Raw genomic sequence first — 25,848 nt, forward strand, 5'->3', positions numbered from 1 at the left:
GTTTTACACGAGTAGGTCGCGATTTAATTTCGAATATAGAAACTAATGCGTATAATCAATGTGTATTATATTAAGTAGTCATCGGTTACCAGCCATTTTTATGATGAGATTAATTTTTTCAGAAAAATTGAAAGCGGAAACGAATCAAACTTTCTGAAACCTGATTGAACTTAGGTAATATCCAAACATGACCGACCGAGAACAGAATTATTTTGTTACTTTTCAGTAGCTACTATTCTTATCACATAATTATTTTAAAGTAGAAAAATATAATTACAAATTATTAGAAAATGCTGCCGAAGGTAGCACACTTCGTCGAAAAATAATCCTTCTTATTGCACAAGTTGAAAGTTACGGATGTATTCTTCCCTTTCTCTTATTTATTTATTCATACACATGGGAAATAAACGATTCAGATATGTAATGCCTCTTTAGTCATTGTATTACAAGAAAGAACGAAAGAAGACATGTAACAGTTATTTAAGAAAAGAAGATTCAATAAATACAGTTACGAAAATTAACAATTTCTAAAAATTTTAGTTTATTGTGTGACTAGGTATTTGTACGATTCCATATATTGCAGAAGAACTGATAATACCAATGCGTGAATGCAGAAAAAATATGTGTATCATGCTGTGTTTGCCATAAAGCTATGCCATTATTTAGTTATGATTACATACATATTCACAACTACCAAGATTCACAGAGTAATTATGGCGTTTCCACGTAGTTGCGAATTCACATTTCGTAACGTTTTTTTACTTACAACGATTTCACCTGCTTTTTCCTTAGTGCCTGTGTGCTAATTCAAAATGGAGCCTTACGCCTAATCAAAATAAGAAACAACAGCCATTCACTGTTAACTTGTAAATACATAGTGACTAAGATTATCACCACGGGTTAAATATCCAGGGGAACATTTTATTAAAAAGATGGACTCATCAAACACGATTAATCCGAGGAACAATATATATTACGACATTTTTATTTCCTCCTTATAGGTTTTATTACCCAATTAAGTTTGTCCCCGTAGTTCCGACGTACTCTATACTTCGATAATATCGAGTATATTGAGAGTTATCTCATTCATTATGATATTGGCATACCAGCAACGCCACTCTGTCTTCGTTGATCTAAATTCCAAGAACCAGTTTCTAGGCGGTATCTCGAGAATGAAATCGAGGCAAACTTCTCGCGCGGAACTGCCATCAAACGGCGTATAAAGATCACAAAAGTATTCCAGTACTTGCAATCCGAAAATTTAACGAACCAATTATGCAAACTAAAATATAATAATAAGCGCCCGAAATTGTTATCACATTTGCAGTAGAACACAATAATGTGAAAATTACTACATCCCCAAAAACAATTTCCAGGAAATCCGATACAACTTCGTACAGCCCCAAGTTCTCAATTTATACAGATTCACAACTGTAGATATGCTGTTTTAATCCAAAAATGTGAAATTATTGTTCCTTTGTTCGTTTTGAAAGATCCCATTTCACGCAGACGAACGTTCTGAAGTGTATCGCGATTAAAATATTGTTACGAATAAATGAAACAGAATAAGTATACAAAATAAAAGTATGTAGTAGTAATGTTCCAAAACGCACGACCATCGTAGTGTTAAGGGGAGGTTGTGATAAAGGCTACCAAAAAATGAGTAGCTTTTGTGATTTTTTTTGATGCAATGTTTAGCAAGATTTTTTATATCAAATTATATTTCTCGAGGGAGAATATATCTGTTGAATAAGTAAACCGATTAACTTCAATCTTTTATGTATTTGAATAAATAAGTATATGAATAGTCATCATCGTAAATTAACTAATAAACAAAACTATCATAATGGCGGTACTTCAATATTAGAGCGAATGTTTCACCTCCTTATTTGCATAATCGTACCGGGATATATATATTAAATTTTCAAACTGTAGGAGATTAATAATTTCTATTGAAAGTCGAACCGAAGTCCTTCAAGGAGTTTCAAAATCTAATATATTTCCTGGTAAACTGAGGTAAATAAAAGAAAGCAAAATAACCCCTCTAATTTTGAAGTGCAGCCATCCTGTTCATTTTCAACCTTTTGCACTGCATTTATATTCATCCTGTAATGACAACTGTCTAATGAAATGAAAGGTTCAAGTCGATCGATTTACTTGGTCCGCCAGTTTGCAGTGCGCTATGAAACCCCGCGAAGCAACTAATTAAAATTCACCGAGAGAGCGGAAATTAAATTTCTCTTCGTAAACAGAAATATAATTAGATATCAAATCTGTTGACTATCATATCGACATCCGTTTCCATTTCTTAAAATTATTTTCACAAGAAACGCTCATTTTTCGGCAGTCTGAACTCGAACATCCCCTAAAACAACTGGTTACTTTGTGGACTTGAATTTTCCTTGATTCCCTATGAATTGATCTCGCATCTACAGTTACTCACAAAATTGGGCGTACACCTAGGTTGGTAATGAAAATTGACGAAAAAATGAATACAAACACACATATTCAAAATTAAAAACACAATATATATTTTATTCGCATATTAACAACCTAGGTGTACGCTCAATTTTGTGAGTAACTGTATAAACGTTTCAATCTTCAGTTCTGTACACTGTGACGATCGCAGCATTGGTCTTTCTCAAATATACCTAACTAGAATCGAAACATTAACGCTACTGCCACTAGACTTTCATCTGTTTGCGAGTAAGTATGACCTGAATGATGTAGCAGTAGCACGCCGTCCGAAAGAAACAAGTCCAACGAGGTAACAGTGATGCAATAACTGGGTAACAACTGTTTCGTCATGTTTCCGTCGCGAATCCGTCCTGTGTTGAGAGAGAGCACAGTGTTCACGGCCGTGTCTATCGAATATCTAGAGATCGCACGAAAGCATTGACCTTACGAACGCAACGTTTCGCGGAATGCTCTCTTTCGTTTGTTTTCAAACTTCTATGCTGATTGTGAAATTGCTCGTGACTAAAGAAGCGTGCAAGAACTCCAGCGGCCGTTAACTCTTTGCACTTCAACTTATTTGCTTGCTAATCGGCCAGATATATTTTCCTGGATAACACACACTATTAATTAAGTACAGAAGTTCATAATAGGAGAGCATATATTATAGTGATTTAAACCTGGGTGATTAAGGGGACCGTCCGCTCTAAAAAACGATTTTTTTTATTTCATTTTTTGAATGTTCAACCCTTTAAGAATACGCGTTTAAAAGGATTTTTTGAGATTCCCGAAGTTATAGGCATTTGAGTAGCGGCAAATGCGTGGGTAAAACCCGGCCACTTGGCACTTGCGTAAAACTTTAAACGCGTTTTTCTCGAATCATGATTTTTCCGAACGGTAGACAGTCTGACAAAAGAAATTATTAATCGATTCCAAGAAGCTTGGTGGCATTTTCTTTGTAATTGAATTCACTATCGCATCACCCTTTGATCATCAATTTTAGAGGTCGTAGTTCTTCGTTATTAACATTTTTAGGCGCAGAATTACCCCCTTTCTCGCTTGTTTGTGTTCAAACGTGTACCAAACATCGGCATTTTGCTTTATTTGCCTTCTTAAAGGCTGATGCGATAGTGATTGATATAACCTACAAGAATACCTTTGGGTTTTCGATTTCAGACAATCCTACGTCGAGTTCTACTGTCTACCGTTTACGCCTCTTTTGTTGCAGCAGTGCACTGAGCGCCGCGTAAAATTCGAACCATTATAGGAAAATGAAAAAAAAGTTTTTAATATATCCTTGACGAACGAATAAAGAAAGACCATAAAGTTTTTTTTATTGCAAGTGCTATACGTTTTTTAAGAAAAAAATCCGAATGATCACCTATTTTTCGAGTGTTTTGACAGGACGGTCCCCTTAATTCGATTCTACGAATTTGATTACGAATTGTTTCACGTTCACAAGATTTGATGTCGGTATGCAAGTTTAATTTAAACTTTGGTGTGCAGGAGACGGGCATATTGAATGAAAACTCAGAATGTAGTATTATTTTCCTTAGAAAAAATTGCACTACTTACAAGGGGAGGACACCATGAGGTAGACACCGATTTTGATGAGCCTTGGCACGATGGATTTATGTCGAAAATAAGTAAATAGGTGTCCGAGCGTTTCTGCCAATGGGCTTTAATAATAGAGATATTTACATGGAAATTATTAAAAATTTCATAGTGGCCGTGGGGTTTTAATAGGTAAAAATCCCATACTACTCTGGCGCCCTCGGGGGATTCCCCTCTGAAGGAGTCGGGGTGCCTTTTGAAGATTTCCCCAAGTTAAAAAAAAAAATTATAAAAAAAATTTATGAAGTTTTTTTTAACGTGGATTTTTACCCACTAAAACTCCACGGCCACTATGAAATTTTTAATAATTTCCATGTAAAGATCTCTATTATTAAGGCCCATTGGCAGAAACGCTCGGACACCTATTTACTTATCTTCGACACAGATTCATCGAGCCAAGGCTCATCAAAATCGGTGTCTACCACATGGTGTCCTCCCCTTGTTAGAGGAATCTGTCAAGGACTAACTTTTCTAGCGATTCACGCAGATATTTTACGTATGTATTTGTAATAACTGTCTCGTAAGACAAACTCATAAAATATATAAATATAACGGAAACACGAAGTAAAGCTATATTAAGTTATTGTTTAGGAAAGTGCTTCGAGAGCAAATGGCCATAAGCAGAAATATTCTGAGTGTGGATAAATAACAATGATGCAAAAAATAGCGGAAAATGACATGTTCATTATCATCAAGTAGAACCAAAATAAAGGAACTCTGGAATAATCTCGTTCCCATACTTATAAAAATTTGGGAAATATCTGCTTAATATAACGAAATACAGCATAATTGTCATTTACAACTAATGTAATAACAGATACGTTTTAACTTCCATTGCTATAAGAAGTAATGCTCGAATTCCAGCTGCAAGTGCCCATAGAAATTTCAAGCCAATTTACGCTCTATTATATATTTCACCGCATAATAATACATTCTATTACAATTCTAGCAGAATACACATTCAACTTTGAAAGAAAAAGTTGCTAGGTCGAGAACTATCTATACCGCAGAAATATAGTTAGAATTAATTATCGCTGAAATAATTATAAGCAGTGGTGGGTATACGATAAATCAACTTCTGCCTTCTGAACTGCTGTGCAACTTGAAGAGCCACAGTAAAACTTGAGCCAGTTGCATTGACTGAACAACGACGACGAAAATCTCGCACGAAATTTTGGAATGAAAACACCATACAATTCGTCCTTCGACTGTACATTTTCCAGGCAGGGACGTAGTGCCCCGAATGAGATATATGAAGATGGCCGCAACGTGCCCCGCCTGAAAATTTCCCCGAGTTTCTTCTACCTCGCAATCGACGTTCGTCGAAGAATTGAAAAGTTCGCGAAAGAAAAATCGGCCCTTTGTCCTTGAGATATGGCTAGGACGGCGGACAACGAAACGACCCACCTATTAGAGTTAACTGCGCCTTTATATTCCAACCGCATTGCACGGGGGCTGCAATGACTTTTTCCCTGCGTAATGCTTCCGCTTTCTCGGCGAATGAAAATACCCTTGAAAAATAATATTTACCGACAACCTTAAATCATCCCTCCTTTCTGTCCAGAAATTATCTCGGAGGCTCTGACCAAATGAATTATCCTAAACTTTTGAATTGCACGTACTATATCTAGAAGAGAGTACTTCAGCTAGTAACGCTGAATAATCCACTAATAAATATTGATCCAACAATCAGAAACTACGTGGAATATTATTTTCTCGAGCTGATTGTACATACGTTTATAATATTCGCTAAAAGCAAACTAATTTCTACTGCTTATAGGGTAAACCAACCAGTAATTGACCGCATACCAGTGAATGACCATTAGGCAAAGAAATGTCAATTATAAATTTAAACGTTATTATATGTTTATAAATGGAGTACAGTTGCACTTTTAATATCCTATATTTTTAGTTACGCGTATTAAGCAAACATTAATAAGTACAATTCTTATTAAAAGTATGCGGTCATTTACTGAGCTTCTACACATTTTGCATTTTATAGTTGTTTTTCTTTTTTAAATTGCAATAAGAATAAGTAATTATTTGTATAGAAATTTCAACAAAAATAAATTTAAATGCAATTTCAACAGTTGTTTTGTTTTGTTGTTGTACATAAATATATTCAAGTATTAATCTCAAAGGTCCATAGATTCAACGATTCGGTCATTCACTGGTTGGTATACCCTAGATTAACGTTTGAAGTTGGGGTATTTTTAAACGAGGTACTTCTGTGGATCACGGTTGACATTTCAGATATATTTATTTAGCAAAGACAGTGGTGGTTTAAAAAAGATAGGGCAAAGTAGAAAGTGTGCGATTATGTTCAAAGTACAAAACTCTTTCTGGAATTGTAGGTATTAATACTGTATGTATGGCAATGCCCAGAACGTGAGGGCGTACGTTTAATTTTGTTAAAACTGCTCATCAAACGCAAGTACCTATTACACCACCGTGTGTTAGTTATTTTCTCTACGAACCTGATATCAAAGGTCTTAATCTTCAATTTTGTTAACCCGGCGGGAGGCGCACCCCATATTGTAACACAGGCTGTCGCTACCGGGTCAAAAATACCCAAAATTGAAACCAAAAAAAAAACACAGTTGCAGAATATTTTTTTTAACTTTGTAATTTTTATGTTAAAGTACAGTGTTTTAAGAATCAAACAAAATTTATGAAATATCTTAAAATCTTTATTAAAGTTCTTTAAAAAATTGTAACAAAAACTTAAACAGACTTCATATTTTCGCAACTGGCGCCTCTGTGGTAAATTTTACCCAGTAGCGACTCCCGCCGAGTTAAGAAATGTAACGTAAGAATTTAACTACTGCTAAGCAAGTCATAAATATTAAATACTAAATAGTGTAAATGTTATTGTGCAAATTGGTAGCTGGTACTTATACTGAATAAGCCACATCTGCTTTAAAGCAATAAATAAATAATAATTAATACTGTAATGGAACCTTGAACATTTAAACATATTCTTATCATCTTGTAACAAACTTCATAACGAAATAAATAGAAGCACACTCCGTCAATCGCTTTGTAATAATATTAAATGTCAAAGGAATACCTATATCTAAATAAAGCTTCTACAACAACCTTTGATAAAAAACGCTCCCTATTTATCCACATCATCATCATTTAACCTTTATATCTACTAAATTCTGTTCCTAAACTGTTCCATCTATTTCTACACTGTAGTTGTCACGAAAGTTGTCATAAAAAAGCATTCCTTAGTTTCCATCGAACGAACACAAAATATTAAATGAAATTCCAATAACTTTTTTTTAAATTATTTGTCTTTCACTTTTTAGTTATTTAAATTATATAACTACATTTACTTTAAAAAATATGGACTGGCCTACAAAAGGAGCTGCTCATAAAAAAAGAACCGTTTGCTAGAAACGGAAGATTCCAATAATAATGAAACAGATTCTTTATTTTTGGTGTAACTTCAAAACTACTGAACCGATTTTGATAATTCTTTCTCCATTACCTAAGTTGATTGAAGCTAAACTAAATGCAATTTGTTTCACAAAAATCGGTCCAGCATTTACGGAGAAATTCGCGGACAAACATAATACACACTAACATACATACACAAACATCGAACTGAGAACTTCTTTCTTTTTGAAGTCGGTTAAACATACAGCATTAAAACAGCAAGAATCGTGAAAACGCTTTAGGTTCTCCTTCACTTTTGACACTCTCACTCGGGTTCAAATAGATAATATGGTGGCGCACTCGCGGAGCCATAACTGTCACCTACATCAGCCACTGGCCCCTAATTGGGACTTCCGGTGAGGGTAATTTTACGATTTACACTCCGGGAGCGAGGATCGCTCTTACTCGATCGAACCCAGAAATTTTGCGGCAGGAAATGGTTGAAAGCGCAGAAAGTGGGCAGCGCAAAAAGGAGACACCAAAGTCGAAATCTACGATGACTCTAAAATAAACGTTACTTCTCCGCTTTTGGGAAATACGTGAGTCATGGAATTCACTGAAATCCTTCTTTAAATCTAAGAGGGACGTTGTCAAAGATAAAAACGCACAATGCGCCGGTGTTTCGCGGTCAGCAGCGAAACAGTATACAGATTGAATTGCGCGCAATTTCGTTCGCAAAGCGACGAACCCACGATTATACAGGATGAAAAACGTAACTCGTCCACTCTGATTGCTTTCATTGTCACCGTGGCATCTAAATTTTTTTCACTCTAGATCATTTCGTTGAGAAAAATGAGAGGTTTACAAGAGGATCGTATTACGTTCTGCGGGATTTATTTCTTGCAAATTTCGCGGGATTACATCCAGTGCTTTATATGGAGCCCTACCACTTTCTTTTCGCTCATCTTTTAACGGGCAATGAGATGAGCTAACGATTTAGCACGACGTGAGCGTGAGTTTACGATTCCGATCTGTTGTAACGCGAGGGCCTCAGGATTCAATGTTGCTTTATTATTTATCACCGGCAAAATCTACCATTAAAAGATTCCTGTTCTACCCCAATGAAGCATTTGTTAAAGTTTTCAAGAACCAACGAGTACGGAATTCGAAAACTAGTCCGAGCACACAGAGTATGCAGTTCGAAAAGTAGGTCAATCTAACAAAATATTTCCTCCTATCTCCTGAATTTTATCTTTTATACTCCCTATTTGTATCTAAGATACACCATAGTTTAAATTAATGTTACATACTGATATCGTTAAATCTTTTAAAAGTGAAAGAATTTGTGATCCACAGAATTAAAGAAATTATTGAATTGGAAATCCTTACTAATATATAAAACTGAAACGTTGCCTGTTTGTTTGTCCTTCTTTCACGCCTAGACGGCTGAGCGGATTTCAATGAAATTTTTAATATACATTAAATACGTCCTAGATTATAGTATAGGCTATTTTTAGGCTTTTTTATTTTGGAAACATCATAAATAATTCTCGGGTGAAACCAGGTAACGGGTCAGCTAGTCACTATACTATATTTTTCATAGTTCAAAGATGTTCCTAAACAAAAGATGTCTGATTAATTAAGGGGTTACGCCACCCTGAGGCGATCGAAACAGCACTAAACTAGACGAATTTTTTTTACTGATACTATGAGGTTGTAAATCATTTAATTTCTTCTTATGGGTAGAGCATGTATTAGTGCATATATTGTATAAATACTGTGCAAAAATATTAAAAAATGACCGAGTTATTTGTTGTTCCGCGGAGCTCGTCCGCCGTTACACGCGTGACTGATATAATAAATTATAACGCCCAGGATCTTCTGAAATGAAAAACATGATGTTTTTCGTGCTCCTTAATACAAATACCTACAATGTAGCATACGGATTTGAGAAAAAAAATATTATTGCACAAATCAGAGCAAGGTGAAGAAAATCATTCGTTTTTCACCTGACAAAACGACCTTAAAACATTTATTATATACGAATGGGTTATCGCATGAAAAAAATGATATGCTACATTGTAGACAATATCATTAAGAATATGCGCACCAAGTTTGAAATCAATCGGACGAATAGTTTTGGAGATATTTGATATATCACCTTTGAAAATGTACTTTCGAGAAAAACGCAAAAGAAGAAAAGTAGAATGGTCGCTACCCGCTGCGGAATATCGACATCCGCGCCTCGTTTAAACTCTATAACTCGGCTATTTTGGGGAATTTTTGCGTCTACCATGACTTAAATTATTCTTAAAACTTCACGTAATAAGAAAAGGCAAACAAAAAAAATCGTTTTCTCAAAACTTTCAGGGTGACGTAACCCCTTAAAAAGCTAATAATTTGCAGTGCAAAGGGTTAAATTAAAACGTAAAAACGTGTTCGCGATAAAAGGTGTTTCGCCACTTCTGCTCGATTAAAGGGATATAGTGAACCTGCAAATTAAATAACGCGCGAAGGCAAGGGCATGCCAGGTGTAGGTAAGAAGAAGGGCTTCCTGCAAAGTATAATCTTAGGTGACGATATTAAGTAAACAACGCGAGTAATCAATCCGCGATATGTGGCCTCCCAGAAAATATTTCAAATCTGTTCATTGTGTTCACAATTCAGGAGCAATATATACGGATCTCAGAATTCTATACCATCTGTACTTTTATCCACTGTGTTTATCTTACACAGTGTCTTCAAATTTGAATTTATTAGCTTCAATGCGATGTGCAGACAGCAAATAAGCTTAGATCTCTCAAGCCCAGGAGCATTGAAATTTAATGTTAAACAAATATTTGCAATTCGATTGATATGTAAACACATACACCCAACTATTTTTCAAACAATTAAATTTGTTTGATATGAAGAGGAAATGTATTATTAAATTTGAATTTCTTGTGATGTTATCATATTCCGATACTTTAATATTACTGTCATGTCCTTTAAATAAAACCATGCATTGTTATTGCACGTTTCATTGTGCATATTTGTCGAACTTAATAAAATTAGCTTTTAGCTATATAAATTAGTAGGAAATATCAGTTTAGTGATTAGATTTGGGCAAATATTATTTCGAATAACGAAGACATTTTGATTTGAAACAATAATTGTTCGTTGATGACGAATGCGCTTTTACTTTAGCTTGTATTAATTGAAGGTAATTCCATTTTTCATTAACTGAAAATTTTTCAATATTAATGACCTATATGCAATTTATTCGTAAAGTCAAATGAGATTTATTCCAATGAATCATTCCTCATGACTCATGAATAACATTCACTTTATCCTGCAACTTGAGGAAAATTTATTCGAATAAATTTTCATTGAAATGTGTATTGCGAAAATGTATTCGAACAATGCCCGACTAAGTTACATGGTATCACCTTAACCGTATAAATACAAACAATTAAAGTTACCTACAGAGCTCTGTCTGTGATTGTTATGAACATTCATGAAACATTTAATAACTGACTCAGTAAAAGTAAACTTCATTTATCCCATAACATTGCAATCTTTAAAAAAAATCACAAAAATTTGTTAAATTATTCAATAATACATTTTCCTTTCCAAATCAAACCATATAAATTACTATTTATTATCGCCCACAGTTTGAAGAAACTATTACACATTTAAGAAACGATGGTGTACACATTTAAATCTAACATACTGTAGAATTTGTTCAAACCACATTTGAATGAAATTTACATCGCATAAAGGATAACACGATATCATTATTTATCATGTAATTATCAATCGAATCTGACATTTTCCTTTGTTTCAATTTGTAAAAAGTTTTCGCACGTCGTGCAAAAAAAACGCGCTTCAATTACCAGTGAAAGATGACTAACAATAATCATCGAACTACACAAGAAAATCTGTAGCACTGCATCAACTTCCTGTTGGATTTTATTCCCAATTGTATTCTTACTTCAAATGGAGTAAAAATGCTTTACTACGCTCGGCGAATTCACTTCGACGCTCGTTCAAACATAGCTTAAGGATAACGCGGTCCATTGAAAATAATCGAAACTAGTCTTGAATGCTTCAACGAGAAATGACTTACAAGAAATGTGCGATTGTTCAAATTGTCAGAAACAAAGGGAAATCTACATCCCTCTGATACTGAAAAGGAGTAATCAGAATAATAAAGTACGTGGTTCGCTCTGTACTACGATATAAGGGCAGCGCACAGTAGACATCTTATTTTTTCGTAATTTTTAGTGCCGAACTTTTTCGAAGCACAATGAACAATTGCTCTTTACTAATCCACTGTTATTTAGGTGTTATCTCTGGCCACCAGTGCAGAGTTCTTACCCCGAAATTAGCAATTATCTAATTTTATATATTCACTGCAAATCATATGAAAAATATGTAAATATAATACAGTCTTACAAAACATTGACTTGAAATGTCTTAATAAGCAAAAGTTTCCTCAAACATAGCACTCTTTTACCCGCAACTAATGCAATTTATAAAAAGAAGTTGATAGTAACTACTTTGGAGTATTAAAACGATTGTAAACATGAGAGAAATTCTTAAAACACAAGCGACCTGATTGCACAGTTTTATCCTACGACTCGCAATTTAAAGGAAAAAGTACAAACCGAACTTTTCCGGAGCTTCATTCGCATTGTAAATATGAAAGAAAATCTCGAGACGTGGACGAGCTTACTGCACCATTTTAGCGCACAGCTCCAAGAATAACGAAGGAAAAATGAAGATTTTTCGAAAGGCAAGCCGTGCACTTGCCTTTCGCTTGAGAGGCATCGCGGAGAGAAATGCACGGGACACACTGCTCGTGAAAGGATGATTCATGAGACGCAGGGACGAACGCACATCAGAGACGTCACGCACGCACGCAGCCAGTCACGCGCGCACACAGCCCTAGCCAGACAGATGCGCGCGTATGGATATGCCATCGAGCCGTGACAACAGCACATTTTACGGGCCCAGACGTTTAGAGAATAAAAGGGACGTGTGCGTGCGTCCCACGCGTAACACGGCGTTGCCAATGGTTAAATTTTTGTGGCGCGTCGATTGGAGCGAGCGATCACTGCGTGGAGAAGCGTGCGCGCACAACGGCAGACAAAAAGCATAATTCCTGGAGACTTACCGCTCTCGATGTAAGGGACTAGCAACAGCAACAGCAAAAAGGGAACGTATCCGCACGTATCACTGATCATCGTAACCATATTCTCTGCCACGGTTGATAGAAGCCGCTGACCTCCGGTATTGGCACCACCTCGCGAATACGCGCGAACAACAATAAACAAAACAACGACGCGACGACGCGAGGAAGTAGCGGTTCCGCGAGCGGTAGTCGGCAACAGTCGCGACAGGAGCACGGGAAGGAACGCGCGAGCAACAACGCTGACGCGCCAGATATATGGGAGAGCTTCGGGATGCGCGGCGGTCTAAGGCTGGCCGATGTGTCGCGGGTATTTTCACCACTCAGCCTGCGTACCAACTGGACAGCGTAGCACACACTCGCTCGTGTTTTCACTGACGTTACTTCGTGTACGCGTTCCGTCGTTCGCGCGCGCGACTTTTCGGAGCGAACCGATCATATGAGACGGCACGGCGGCCCAGAGGATAATGACGGGCGGCCACGGGGACACGGGACACGGCACACGGCACACGGTTCCACGGGGCACGGAGCACGTCTCGAGTCGAGCTCGACGAGCTTACGCCATCGTTTTCCACCGATATTATCACTTGCACGCGGACGGTCCTTACCACCGACGATCCGCCCCTCGTAACCTTTTTTCTGTCGCACGGGTATTAAATGCTTGTCTCCCTCGCGCCTCTCGGCTCTCTCCGCTATTTACTTCCCCGCTGCTCGTTTGTCCGCGCTGTCTCGCGAGCGTCGCACCAGCTGACCGCTTCTTTTCTCTCACACTCCTTTACGAGACGACTCCGAGATTTAGCAGACGCATCGCAACAGCAACAAAACACACGCACGACATCAGCCAGTCGCCACCATCGCCACTGGCAGTCCTGCCACCGCTGCAGCCTCGACTTCCCTGCGACATTCACGGCTCGCTGTCCCGTCGACCCGCCACTGCGCTACCAGATGGCGTTATTTACCACCTCGTGTTGCGAGTTGCGATTCTCGCTCTAGCGGCGTTCGACACAAACTTTAGAAGCGCGAAGTTCAAAACGGATCATACGAGTGTAATAGGAAAGGGAAACAAAGCGAAGTTCGCACAAGCCCGAGGGGTTTGAAAATAGTTAGAGATTCTTTAATGAGAAAACTTCAAGATTATAAATTAATCAATACCCGCTTGGAAACGGGTGTTTGAATAAATGAACTGCACTTTGATCCCTTCTCCTAGATGTAATTCCAGAGCAATGTTGTTAAACGCTTGATTCTAAAAATCAATAACTGTGAAGGAAATAGATTCACCAATGAGAATTTAGTTAGTAAATATATTATTGGCTCTTAGATTTTAAGGACATCTTGTAAAGAACAAAAGATGTAAAAGCGTTTGCGTTTGAAAAGGTCACTTGAACCCCGAGAGCGATAGTGAACGGACGTGAAATTATAAACTTAGCGAAATTCTTATTTGTATTGTTTAAATTCATTGAGTTCATTAAATTTATTAATTGTTTGTGTTCAAATAGTTTCTTTACATTATTATTTTATATCTAAGAATTCGCGTCCAGGGAGCAGAACGCCTTAGCGTTCCACGGACGTTGTCCCGCGCCTGATTTCCCCACCAGAAGGCTACTATTTCCCCTAAGGCCACGCAACACTCGTGTTGCGAGTTCCGATTCTCGCCCTAGCGGCGCTTAGCGCAAGCTCTTGGACCGCGAAGTTCGAACTTTAAAGAGTTAAGGATGAAGTTTATTGCATTTCAGATTTGTCTACGCCTACTTTCTTATCGCTCGAAAACAATGCATTGATTTAAAAATAGGAACTAGAGACCATGGTATGGTACGTGTAGTAAAAAGACACGTGTACACGGGTACACGTGTATTACATATATCCGTACCTCGATCCGCGTAGCTTTTAGTACACGGGTACCCGTGCACTATTTCACGTGTATTTAAATACACGTGTATCAACGTATTTGTTTATTTTGATCAGAATTGGGCATTAACTACGGGAGAATGGGCAATGGCGGTCACTTAAGCAATAAGTGTAATAAAACCGAGTGATGTTTTTCAATTTTAAGGATTATCGTTGCGTCTAAAAAGAAACTCCCTTATTACCAGTAACGCCTTAATTTTTTGTATCAAAATAGGTAATCGATTAAATAAATCTTGTTGATTTTATAATTGTGTTATTACTTACAATCTGAAAATTTGTAAAACCATACTTTCCGCATATTATTCTAGTAAATATATTTAAATACATTAATTCTTTTGTGAATTTCGCAATCCCTCAGAGTTCTGGGATATCTATAGATATTAAAAATCAGACGAATCAAAATACGGATACGTTCATATACGTGTATTTATAAATACACGTGTATCTAAATTCACGTGTATTCAAATACACGTGAAATAGTGCACGGGTACCCGTGTACTAAAAGATACACGGATTGAGGTACGGATACGTTTAATACACGTGTATTTAAATACACGTGAAATAGGGATCTCTAATAGGAACCAACGTACGAAGAAGCCTGTTTCTTCGCCTCGCGATTCATCACCGACGTTGTAAAAGCACGGACGTGTCATAATAAAGCCCAACCTTTGATGAATCGTTACATATCTCTTGTTCGTTTGTTAATAGTTCTGGTTAATATTCAATAATTAAATTTAGTTCAGTTGAATAATTTTTATTTCGTTCAAAGTTATTCGTTACAAATTGTCTTGTTTAATCAGCTTCGCACGATTCGCGAGCAGAACCCTTTTGGGTTCCACGGACACCGGACCACATTGATATTCCCTCAAATAGTCAGAATTCCCAGCCGGCCACGCAACACTCGGCCATTGCTCAACCTGCAACGGAATCCTGTGACGTCATTCGACGTGTCACTAGATTATAGCGTCGGGATTGGTCAATGTATTTGTAATCGCTTCATTTGGATATCTAATTGAAAGTAAACATTTAATTATGTCGTACGTGTAATTGATATTGATGTAAACACTATTTGAAAGTGTTACCCGTTCGATGGTTATAGCGATATTACAACTTTCCTTTCATCTGAAATAATGCAGTACGATGGAAAGTTATTTATATTCAGAGTATAAATTGAACAAATTATTCTGCATGCTATTTATGGATTTTTGCGAATTCTGCTTTTCGGAAACATGCATCATAAAGGTGGTTTGTAATTAAAAACAAGGCAATGTTCATGAGAAACAGATGGTATTGTTAAGTTGTGATTTGTTAGAGATTTAATAGAAGTATTAAGACACTAAGAAAAGTCACGGATATTAGAGGATGAAGCGAGAATCTTCCTAGGGATTTTGTGTTCGCATAGGTGGTCGTAGGTGGTTTACTTTCGGGGCCATGAAAACCCGGGAGTTTCAAAACTGAAATATGGATAAAAATATAATCGTACAAACTCGTTTATCATAAAGTTACCGCTTATGGTTGTAAAGAAGGCGAATGAACCAGTAACTGAAATAAACAACATTCTTTTAAAGAAGGAACACAGGATGAAATTAATGACGACCAAATTAACCTCTAAATAACCACAAAATTAACCGCCCGCTAATCCTACAAAGTAAGGAACGCGCATGTATATACTCATTTAAACCGAAACTTAGGAATCTTTTATTATTATCAGATGCAGATTAAAATTTATGTAAAGCAAGGTTTTATCGACACTACCATTCTTCACGAATGGAATCTTATTTGTTGGGATCGCTCACGTATATAGGAACATACAAGCCCCCTCTAATTCGACAGAAACAATGCCAGCGAATCGATTTGCAAATATAGATCGACATAATGAAGAGAAAGGTAATTTCAAACATAGAGAAACGATTACGCGGGATCCACCTGCGCGTAGTTCAAGTTAACTGAATAAATTAATAACACCCATAGCTTTTTAATTACTATTAATTTTATAACAGAGCAATCAACATCTGATAATGAAAGCAGAAGAAGAAAAAACATCAAGTCTGCTTCGAAACGAAGCGGTGGTACCCGTTGTGGATGTATTCGTAGATTGTTCACTGACTGTTATAGAGCACACAAACGAAAGAAAGCCGCTTTACGCAAACGGAAGGCTGGTTGTTGGAAGCGCTTGAAGAAAAAGTGTAAAAATTGTAAAAGAAAGCCGCGCACTCGAAGTGAACCAAGCTCTACGTCGACGGTAGGCTTTAAGGAATCAGTAGAGGAAATCTCTGGGAAGAAACACGGGGAACGAGAGGAACGTCGGAGAAGTGCAAGACGTTCACCAAGATCAAGAGAAACGAGGGAGAAAGAACCTGCAGAAGCATTCGTAGGTAGCGAACGTACGCTTCAGGTGGCTTCTCCTGATTTCACAAAAAGTTGTTGCTACCTATGCGCCCAAAATTCGATGGCCATTGCAGCAGCGGTTTCCAACAAAATAGAGAAGTCGCATGTATCAATTCAGTCTTCCGCGCAATTTATTAAAGAAACACCGACGTCGGATAAGGGCTGCAGCCCGGCTGTATATGTTAGAACGGTGCAATCGTCCGTCAAAGTGAAAATGCGCGACATGAGTACTTCGTATCCAGAAGGAAAGAAGCCGAAGAAACCGAAATACAAATTTAAACTTAGGAAGCTTATTCCGAAGATCAACTTGCCGAAGCAGCCGAAAGTGCGAACGGTGGCATGCGAAACGGACAAATCGACGAGACGTAACAACGTACCGCAATGTATGGCAAGGCGTGGAACTCATTGTGTAACTGAAAAGAAGAGATAAAAATGCTGGTTAATTTCAATTTTCTGTGTGTTCGAAAAGATATGTGGAATATGATCACTACATTGTTTCGATATTATAGAACAAGCAAACAAATAAACGGACAACATGCATATATAACTCTGAACGTAATTTGCATCCTTCAAAAATCAATAACTGTGTAACTCCCACTCATTTTAACTTGACAAAAATCTATATATGTATATTCTTAACAGGGTTGCCAGATCAGGCCAGATCTTTTGCTGCAGATTTTAATTTCGTTGAGGATTGCAGGCGGGCGGGGGGAGGGAGGGAGAAAAAGGGCCAATAAGAGAACAGGCATCTAAAATTCATTATAATGGGCAAATTCCACTTTTGCCCAAATCGCCCGTGCTTTTCATTAAGCTAGGTTTCCACGAAGGCAACGTCAAGAATTCCAAAGTCGATTTTCTCGAAAATGAAGCACGATATGAAAAAATTTTACTCTTTCTTTTCGACTTATAACAAGTAAATAAGTCGAGAAGAAGGTATACAATTTTTTTGATATTGCGCTTCATTTTCGAGAAAATCGACTTTGAAATTCTTGACGATGCGTCCAGTCGCGTATAAGGAAATCTACCCTAATGAAACTCTCGGGCGATTTGGGCGTAAGTGGAATTCTCCTAATAATGACTTCTTATAAAGGAGTAATAATAATAATAAAAGTATTATGAATATTTATTAGAATTTGTTACAGATTTTAATAGTTTTTTTTATTTTTTTTATCGCTAATATTCTCTAGTCTGAAATAAAAAATAATGCCAGATTATTAAAGGGCATGAAACTCGCTAATAAACTTACCAAAAAATATTACAAAAATGACATTTTTCAGAAAATAACGACACTTGATTTTGAAATCAGTTTTTCCTTATATGTTTCGTCCTTTCAAGGCCTTTAAAAATTACTAATTTTTCAAAAATTTTTAAATGTTAGTGGTTTCTCCACTACACAAAAGTATATTATTAAAAAAAAAATCAGTCTAATCAGATAATAACCTTTTAATATATTGGTTCCACCGATTTTAAGAAAACTATTTCGAGAAAAACGCGTTTAAAGTTTTAGGTGAGCGCCGAATGGCCCATGCATTTGCCGCTTATAAAGTAAATAATAGTTGTTTAATACATTTTTGAATTCAAGAAGTAATATGGTCTTAATTACAGAAGGACTATTTCAGTTGGTAAACTTTAAAGTGGTGTTTCCAAGAACGACAAAAAAATCGCGTATGTCTAATATTCTTTACTGTAAAACTTAACCAAGTTTTAATTAAAAAAAAATCTTTACTGTCAGAAACTTCCCTTGTAGAGTTTAAACTTATGTACGCAGGAGAAATCCTAGATTATTTACAAGATATTTCCCTTTATTTTCGTTGGCAATGTACTCTTTTTACTGCAGTTCATTTGTAGACAACTTTGTAGTAGCATCTCGAAAGAAAGAAGTAAATATACAGGGTGATTTTATAAATGCATATTAATACCACAGGAGGTAAATATACACACTAATATAATTAAAAAACGCAACATGAACATATGTCCCATATACCTTAGTTTTCGAGTTGTGGATGATTAAAAAAAATGTTCAAAATATCATTTCCATTTCGTAAATCCATTTTGTATCCTTCCTCGCAGATCGTGCACATTATTCACTTGCTTTAAATGCATTTTTAAATGGCCCCAAAAGTAAAAGTGTAATGGGTTGATACCAGGAGATCGTAATATCTCCATAATTCGAAAACTAAGGTATATAGGACACACACCAATTGGACGTTTTTACTTATATTAGTGTGTAGTTTTACCCCCTGAAGTACTGGCATGTATTTATGAATCATAATATATAGATAGGTATACTTACTTAACTAAACGTGCAACTGTTTCTGTCACTTTAATAAAAGTTTAAAAAAAAGTAACGGAATCTTAATTAAGAGACTAACGCGTTTTAATCTACAACTTTAAAGTGACCATTCCTTCATCATGCTTCTTTCTAATTGAGTTTTCTGTAAAACATAAAAAACGTTAAATTTCCTGGCACTAAATGTCTAAGAAACATTGCCTGTTCAGAGTAGAAAATTCAGTTGCATAAATCTATGTTTATTATCGTCACAATTTCTGTACATACAACTTCCATCTGGTTACGATATCTCTATTACATAATCTGGTAACTTAAGTCCATATTTTACAATGTTATTCGCCTAATGAAAATCATAGTAAATTAAATATACACGATTATAGCTCCGTACCAAAAATCGTTGTTTAATAGTTATAGTGGATGAGAAGTCGGGCTTTTATTGCACTTTATCGTGACGCGACTGACGGTCGGCCAAGTAGCGCGAGTCGATATGCGATCAGGCGGTATCTGGAGACGATACCACAGACCGCGACGACATGGTAGCCACGTTCACGTTGGCGTCATCTGACGCTGGATTGCCAAACACAAGGGGTGTAGTGTAGTATGGCAGCAGAGAGTACTGCGTCGGGGGAAAGTACGCGGGTGGAAAGAGCCCTTGCCTTTGGGCAATCTTTAACCTGGAGGTAAGTTGCTTCTTCCACTTGGTGCGCCGATTCTGGAACCACGTTTTAATCTGTACCTCCGTCAAATTCAGAGACTTCGACAGTTCCATTCGTTTGCTTACGCTCAGATATTTGTCGATCTGAAATTAAAATTCATACGTCACCCGCGCTCGTAACGAATATTTACACTTTATCAGCTCGCTACTTTATTGCTCCAAATATTATTTATTATTCCCTTTATGGGGGAGGGAGGGGGATGAGAAATGCATATAAGGGAAGTCGTCAAGAAACCAAGAATAGCAATGGCGCAGATATGGAGATTAGGACAAAGAATGTTGAAGAACAATTTTGAGAGAAGAATGAGAATATTCAGAAGCATAGTGAAAAGTATCTTGCTGTACGCGTCAGAAATTTGGGGTCGGAGGGAAGCAGAAATAGTAGAGAAAATACAGGAGAAATACATAAGGTGGACTTTAGGTTTGGACTTCAATACACCAGCATATTTAATTTTGGGAGGAAACAAAAACGGACAGAGTAAGGATAGAAGCGGGGTAAAGAGCAATAAAAATAAAATAGCACAAGAATGCTGGAGGGAAATAGACGCGAAGCAAGAAGAGAAGAAGTCGAAATGGGAGGAAACGAGAGACGCATACTATAGGCAAAAAATGATGGATATTCAAGAAATGGAAAGAGAAAGAAGGAGAGGAAGAGAATTTGATGAGGAGCTAGCGCAAAGAGACAGGGCAGAGTTGAATGGCAATACGACAGAATACTAGGAGGCAGATATAACAAACATTATACAGAAATTAGGGATAACCAGAGAGCAAATTAACTAGACCGAAATTACAGAGGCAGAGATCAAAGCATGATCGCAAGGTTCAGATGTGGGAACGAAGAGCGGGGAAGCAAGTAATGGAAAGAAGAAAAAGAGACAGTATGCAGACTACGCAATGGGGCTAGAGAGACGCTGGATCACATGCTGCAAGACTGTAAGGAGCTGTAAAGAGAAAATTCAACGATCAGAGGGATACCAAAGGGAGAAGAAGAAGGAGCCGAGTGGATGTGTATGGTTCTGGAAGAAAAAGGAGAAGAAAAGAAGAACAAAATGAAGGAAGAAATGAAAACGAAAGCACAATCTTTAGTTAACAGTCCCAGGAACACTTACACACGCATAACACATGTAACCCCATTTTGAACGGCAAAAAATAAACCTATTTACTACTATTATTCCATTTATGTGGTGAACGTTAAATAATTCCGCTATTTGTGCATTCCGACGCGTACCTTGAATTCTGCCTCAAGCCTTTCCAACTGTTTCGCGCTGTAAGCTTGGCGCGGTTTCCGATCGATCCCCGGCTTTCTGGAACGTCTTCCACTTGGTTTGGGTGCTGCACATACAATTGATTTTTTTTCTCAGGATTCGATTACGTGTCGCGTTCGAGAGAAAATCAAACATTCAAGGAGAAACCGAACAAATTCGGGGAAGTTGTGTATTAATGGGATGGCACCTCTCGGAAAGTGACAGTTCACCGCGACAGACCTTCCCGAAGATTTATGGCGGTGATAATAAAAATTTAACATTATAATCATTCTTCTTAACTGTTCGGCTAACTTCGTCAGCTTGTAATCAATTACCACTTTCTTCGGTTCGGTCTACTCATTGGGCCGCGTCTAGAGTTACCAAGCGTGTCTAAAACATGCGGGATTGTTTGAGGAACGTGTGACATCTTACAGTCAATAGAAGGCAGAATGTGGCAAAGAGCTGGGCAAACAGTTTATACCGAAGAACGTTTGGTTGCGATTATCATTATGGTGCAAAGAAGTTCCTCACATTTCCGTTCAAGGGGTTATATGAGGTATTATACCGTTGTTAGCCGCATTAAGATAACATGACACTGCGGTATATTTCGTATGAAAAATTCGACGTAGCATTCGCGTCGAATAATTGCTTTATCTTAACGCATTCTTCATTTGCATAGGTGCTTTACCTACTCCAGTTGCGCACGAAAATCGCGAGTGAATAGCATGGAATTTCTGCAGTTCTTAATCGTAAATGACTAAACTCGGTAAATTTTATAAATAAATGCAGGAAGAATTGTATAGCATTAATGATAAATGCAATCGGAATGAACACTTTAGTTACGTTTTCTAGTGACAGTTGTGCAGAGTATAGAAGTTGTCTAAACTTATAAAAATTTCAACTTGAAAATTGTAAAATTTCTATCCATTTTGTTACACGCTCCTTTCCCAATTCTGAGAGCAGTTCGTCGCAGAAAGTTTTCTGAAAATCATTATAATTTCACAAAGGAAGAAGAATTTGTCCCCTTTCCTTCTTGTTTAACGTTCAGTTAGCTGCTCAACCCTTACTCTTTAGGGCAACAAATAGATGTGCCATGTTTGTGTAAGGCCTTTTGCATTTTTCCAGAAATCTCTGGGGAACGTTGACAACTGTAATAAATATAAATAAAATACTCTTCCCTAATATTGTCTGTTATACAATTTTGTTTCTCGTGTTATTATCAGAAATACTCTGTGAGTGTAGTGTTTGAAGTACCTCTATTGTTTAAATATGCGAACGTTTATTAAATTAACAATGAAGCGACTTTTGCGTAAAAACTATCTTCTTTCCAATTTTACATCAACTATTAACAACATAGTTTAATAACACCATGCTCTTCAGCTGTATAATAATACTGAAAGACAGTTTCTCACAGCAGTTTATGAAATAATCACAACAGATTAAGTTTTCGCAGTTTTCCTAACCGATGACTGGTTTTGTTCATATTTCTGCAGTTGTGCCTATCAATGGAATCCTCTGTGGGCAATCGTATTGATCGGTTCTCCCATATTTAGACGAGTTTAGCCAGGACGAATTCGTTCTGCAAATTGATGATATTTCCCAGAAAACCAGTGACTACTGGCCAAAAAGGGAACACAGCAATGAAGAATGAAAACCGGCAGAGCCAAGATTTACGAGTGTACGGTGACATTTAGCACATCTCCAGAAGGTGGTTAGAGTAACGCCGATGATAAATGGGCTCCTAACAGCATGGCGGATAGTAGCGAACGAAGAGAAACAACGATGGCGGATTGAAATCTCTGACGAAAATTATTCGTATTTTAGGCTCCATGGTCTCACAAATGTATGTCCATAATAATAATGGCAACGATAATACGACATTGCTGCGCTTGCAAATGATAATAAGAAAAATAATAATGCTGTGTAATTTATGTAATTTGCGTGCCAGAGGCAAGGGTCAGCAAGAAGTCTGTTATTGTTAAACCTAATCCCATTTAACGTACAAATAATAAAAGAGCCGTTCAAGGAGGCACCCCGAAGTGCGAGTAACGCGAAAAGCAGTTATATTGTTCGTTGTATAAAATTACGAATGCCTGTCGCCGGAGTAACTAAATGTTTTACACCTGGCCTGTAATGTACCGAAATCAAGGGGGCTGCAACACCCCAACTGTTAATGTGACGTTCGCGTGTCGAAAAGCTGTTACCGCAGACGCCTCGAGTAATGTCCAATATTCTCCTGGAGCCAAGAAAGAACACGACGATTTCGCTTTTTCCCAGCATTGTTCGGGGAAATAGAATTACGACGGTAAGTTATTGCAAGCAGATAATTAGACTCTTTTGTCGTGGCAAAGTGAAATGCCCGAGCATACATGCTCATATTTCAAGGGAGATGCGAAAAGTTTTGACACGGATTTCCGGTAAGGTGCTAAAACGTAAAGCAGTAGCAATTACGGGTAAATGTTCGAAAATCCTGCAAACAATTTTACTCGGAGGGGGTGAATTTAGATCGCTCGTATTCTCGCAAGTGTAGCATGATCGGCTAAGTAGGAAATGTACCGTACAAATTTAATCCGCATGTGAATTCTGAAGTTTAGTAGCATGTTTTGTTGTTTTTATATGAATGAAATAAATTAACTAACAAGGGAAGATCCCGGAAATTCAAAAAATTCTGAACCTTTGTGAATATGTCGGGAATGTCCTCCTGTTTGCAACACAATTTTTGCTTGCTGCACAAATTTACTCGAAGGGGGTGAAATTAACCCGTGAAAATTCGGTTGTTTTCCGATTTTGTATTATAACTCGCAAACTGTAAGAGATAGAAAACAAGTTTCAAGACAAAATTTACTTCTTTTAATTAGATCTACCATTTGGTAAACAAATTATTTTGCAGTTCACGAGTTATAACACAAAATCGGAAAATATCCGGATTTTCAGGGGTCGAATATACCCCCTTAGAGTTTCAGAATTTTTATAATTTCCGGGTTCGTGATCTTCCCCTGTAAGTAGTTAGCGGAACGAGGGATTAAATGTGTGAACTTTTTTTTTAAATATGAATAAACTCACCCTGTAGGCCGAATAATTGGCCAGGTTTCGTTTGAGCGAACCAACTGTTGTATAAAAAAGATGCAGAAGCAAGAGATGTCGCTGAATATCCAGAGGGATCTGCGAACGTTACTTCGGAGTATGATAATCCTGCTGGTGCATATAATGCGGCACTCATATCTGTAAAATGATAAAACTGATTGTCTTCCTCAAATATTGTGCCAAGGAAACTGAGTTTTCATTAACAAAGTCCAATAAATTACACAATCAAAGATACAATTGTGAAATTCAGTGCACGGAATTGTAAATGGTAAACCTAAATCTGTGCTGGGTTTCTGTCGCTAAAAAACTATATAGATAAAATTGCAAGTAAGAAGATTATATTGAGAAATGAAGAAGAAACAGAACTCGAGTGAAAGATTCTTCTGAAAGAATTTACATTCGTACAGGTACGTATACACGACGACACTTTTGTGTCTAGATCAAGTGTATGCGACACTCAAAAAATTTCCGGAAGATTGGAAACTGCCCAGAGCAGTCCGCAACACTGAATTTGACCTCTCGTCGCTGGAGTTGTTAGCTAGACACAAAAGGCACTTGATCTAGGCACAAAAGTTTCGTCGTGTATACGTACCTGAACACCCCCGACTATCAGCACAAATGTAATCGCGTATAATTAGTTAATAAACGTGGCTTACATTTCTTCGCAACATGTTACGTACCCGAATGTGCAGCTGGTATCGCTGTCGGTTTAATAAACTGGCTTTCTTCCATCTTCTCTTCTCTCTCGTCCTGCTCCTCATCCCTGTCCTCGGAATTATTTAAACTAGAAGACACATCTGTGTCTCTCTCCTCGTGTCTTCCAAGAATATTATCAATTGTAAAAGCACTAGACACAGCAGCCGGCGATGAATCTTTCCGCTCCGTCTGCTTCTCACGAGTCTCCTTGTAGCTGCCATTGCTGGAATCGGATGCATATTCCGTCGTCTCCTGGTGGCCACCCGACAGCTTCACGAATCTTTCTTGGCCCTCTCTAGTTTGCCCATAAGCATCGTTCACCAGGCGAATGTTGTTAATATCCTGTTGCACAGCTGCCCGTCGAAGATCGTAGACATTATCGCTCGCCTTATTATGATTTTGGTAGAGCTCCATCGTCGGTAACGTCATTGGATTTTGTCGCTGGGACTTCTCAACTTTAAACCGCACCAACTCGTAATTAATGCAAGCTCGAGATAATGGAGTTAAACTTGGCTGGATCTACACTTCACGATCATTGTCTAAAATTAATTTACACAGCGAAGTCCTCGTTTCATCGAAGTAGCCTGCTGGCCAAGGCATTTAAAATTATACGCACTGATACGTCCATCTTTTAACACTATTTACAAGACCTGCGATTCTCTGATATTCCTCGTCGAGTGTTAAAATGCTTTTGCAAATGGTTTTCGAGGCTCAAATCTGTCCCAGGTTTAGGTCTCGCCAATTTCTGGTGGCATTTCAGGTCTAATCTTAGACCAATCTCCCTCTCAACCTTCCGAAAGCAAGTACTTCCAAATGTATGACAGGTGGCACGTGTCTGTGGTCCAGAAGAACCTCCCAATCCTCCCACCAGCAGCTCCTGAGGGAAGGTCATCCTATGATG

At 37.6% G+C, this 25,848-nt stretch overlaps 2 protein-coding genes across 6 annotated transcripts in view; both read right to left on the minus strand.

Moving 5' to 3' along the window:
• Kuz (zinc-dependent metalloprotease kuz) overlaps window positions 1–13,522 on the minus strand; it is a 245,725-nt gene extending 232,203 nt beyond the window's left edge. For all 4 annotated transcript variants that reach the window (XM_076821624.1, XM_076821623.1, XM_076821621.1 and 1 more), the window contains exon 1: window positions 12,611–13,522. In XM_076821624.1, coding sequence (XP_076677739.1) covers window positions 12,611–12,689 — 79 coding nt within the window. In that variant the 5' untranslated portion in view covers window positions 12,690–13,522. The remainder of the gene's footprint in view (window positions 1–12,610) is intronic.
• Window positions 13,523–19,376: 5,854 nt separating this feature from the next.
• Window positions 19,377–25,463, minus strand: LOC143373621 (uncharacterized). 2 transcript variants are annotated; one of them, XM_076821018.1, is made up of 5 exons: window positions 24,932–25,463; window positions 24,231–24,389; window positions 21,152–21,255; window positions 19,990–20,007; window positions 19,377–19,920 (listed from the first exon to the last, which is right to left on the minus strand). In XM_076821018.1, the coding sequence occupies exons 1-5, from the start codon at window positions 25,374–25,376 to the stop codon at window positions 19,702–19,704; spliced, it is 945 nt and encodes a 314-aa protein (XP_076677133.1). In that variant the 5' UTR covers window positions 25,377–25,463; the 3' UTR covers window positions 19,377–19,701. The 2 variants fall into 2 exon arrangements, with proteins under 2 accessions (XP_076677133.1, XP_076677132.1); XM_076821017.1 differs by having other exon boundaries at window positions 19,377–20,007.
• Between the last annotated feature and the right edge of the window lie 385 nt (window positions 25,464–25,848).

Source organism: Andrena cerasifolii, chromosome 10, assembly GCF_050908995.1.
Source record: "Andrena cerasifolii isolate SP2316 chromosome 10, iyAndCera1_principal, whole genome shotgun sequence".
Lineage (NCBI taxonomy): Eukaryota > Metazoa > Arthropoda > Insecta > Hymenoptera > Andrenidae > Andrena > Andrena cerasifolii.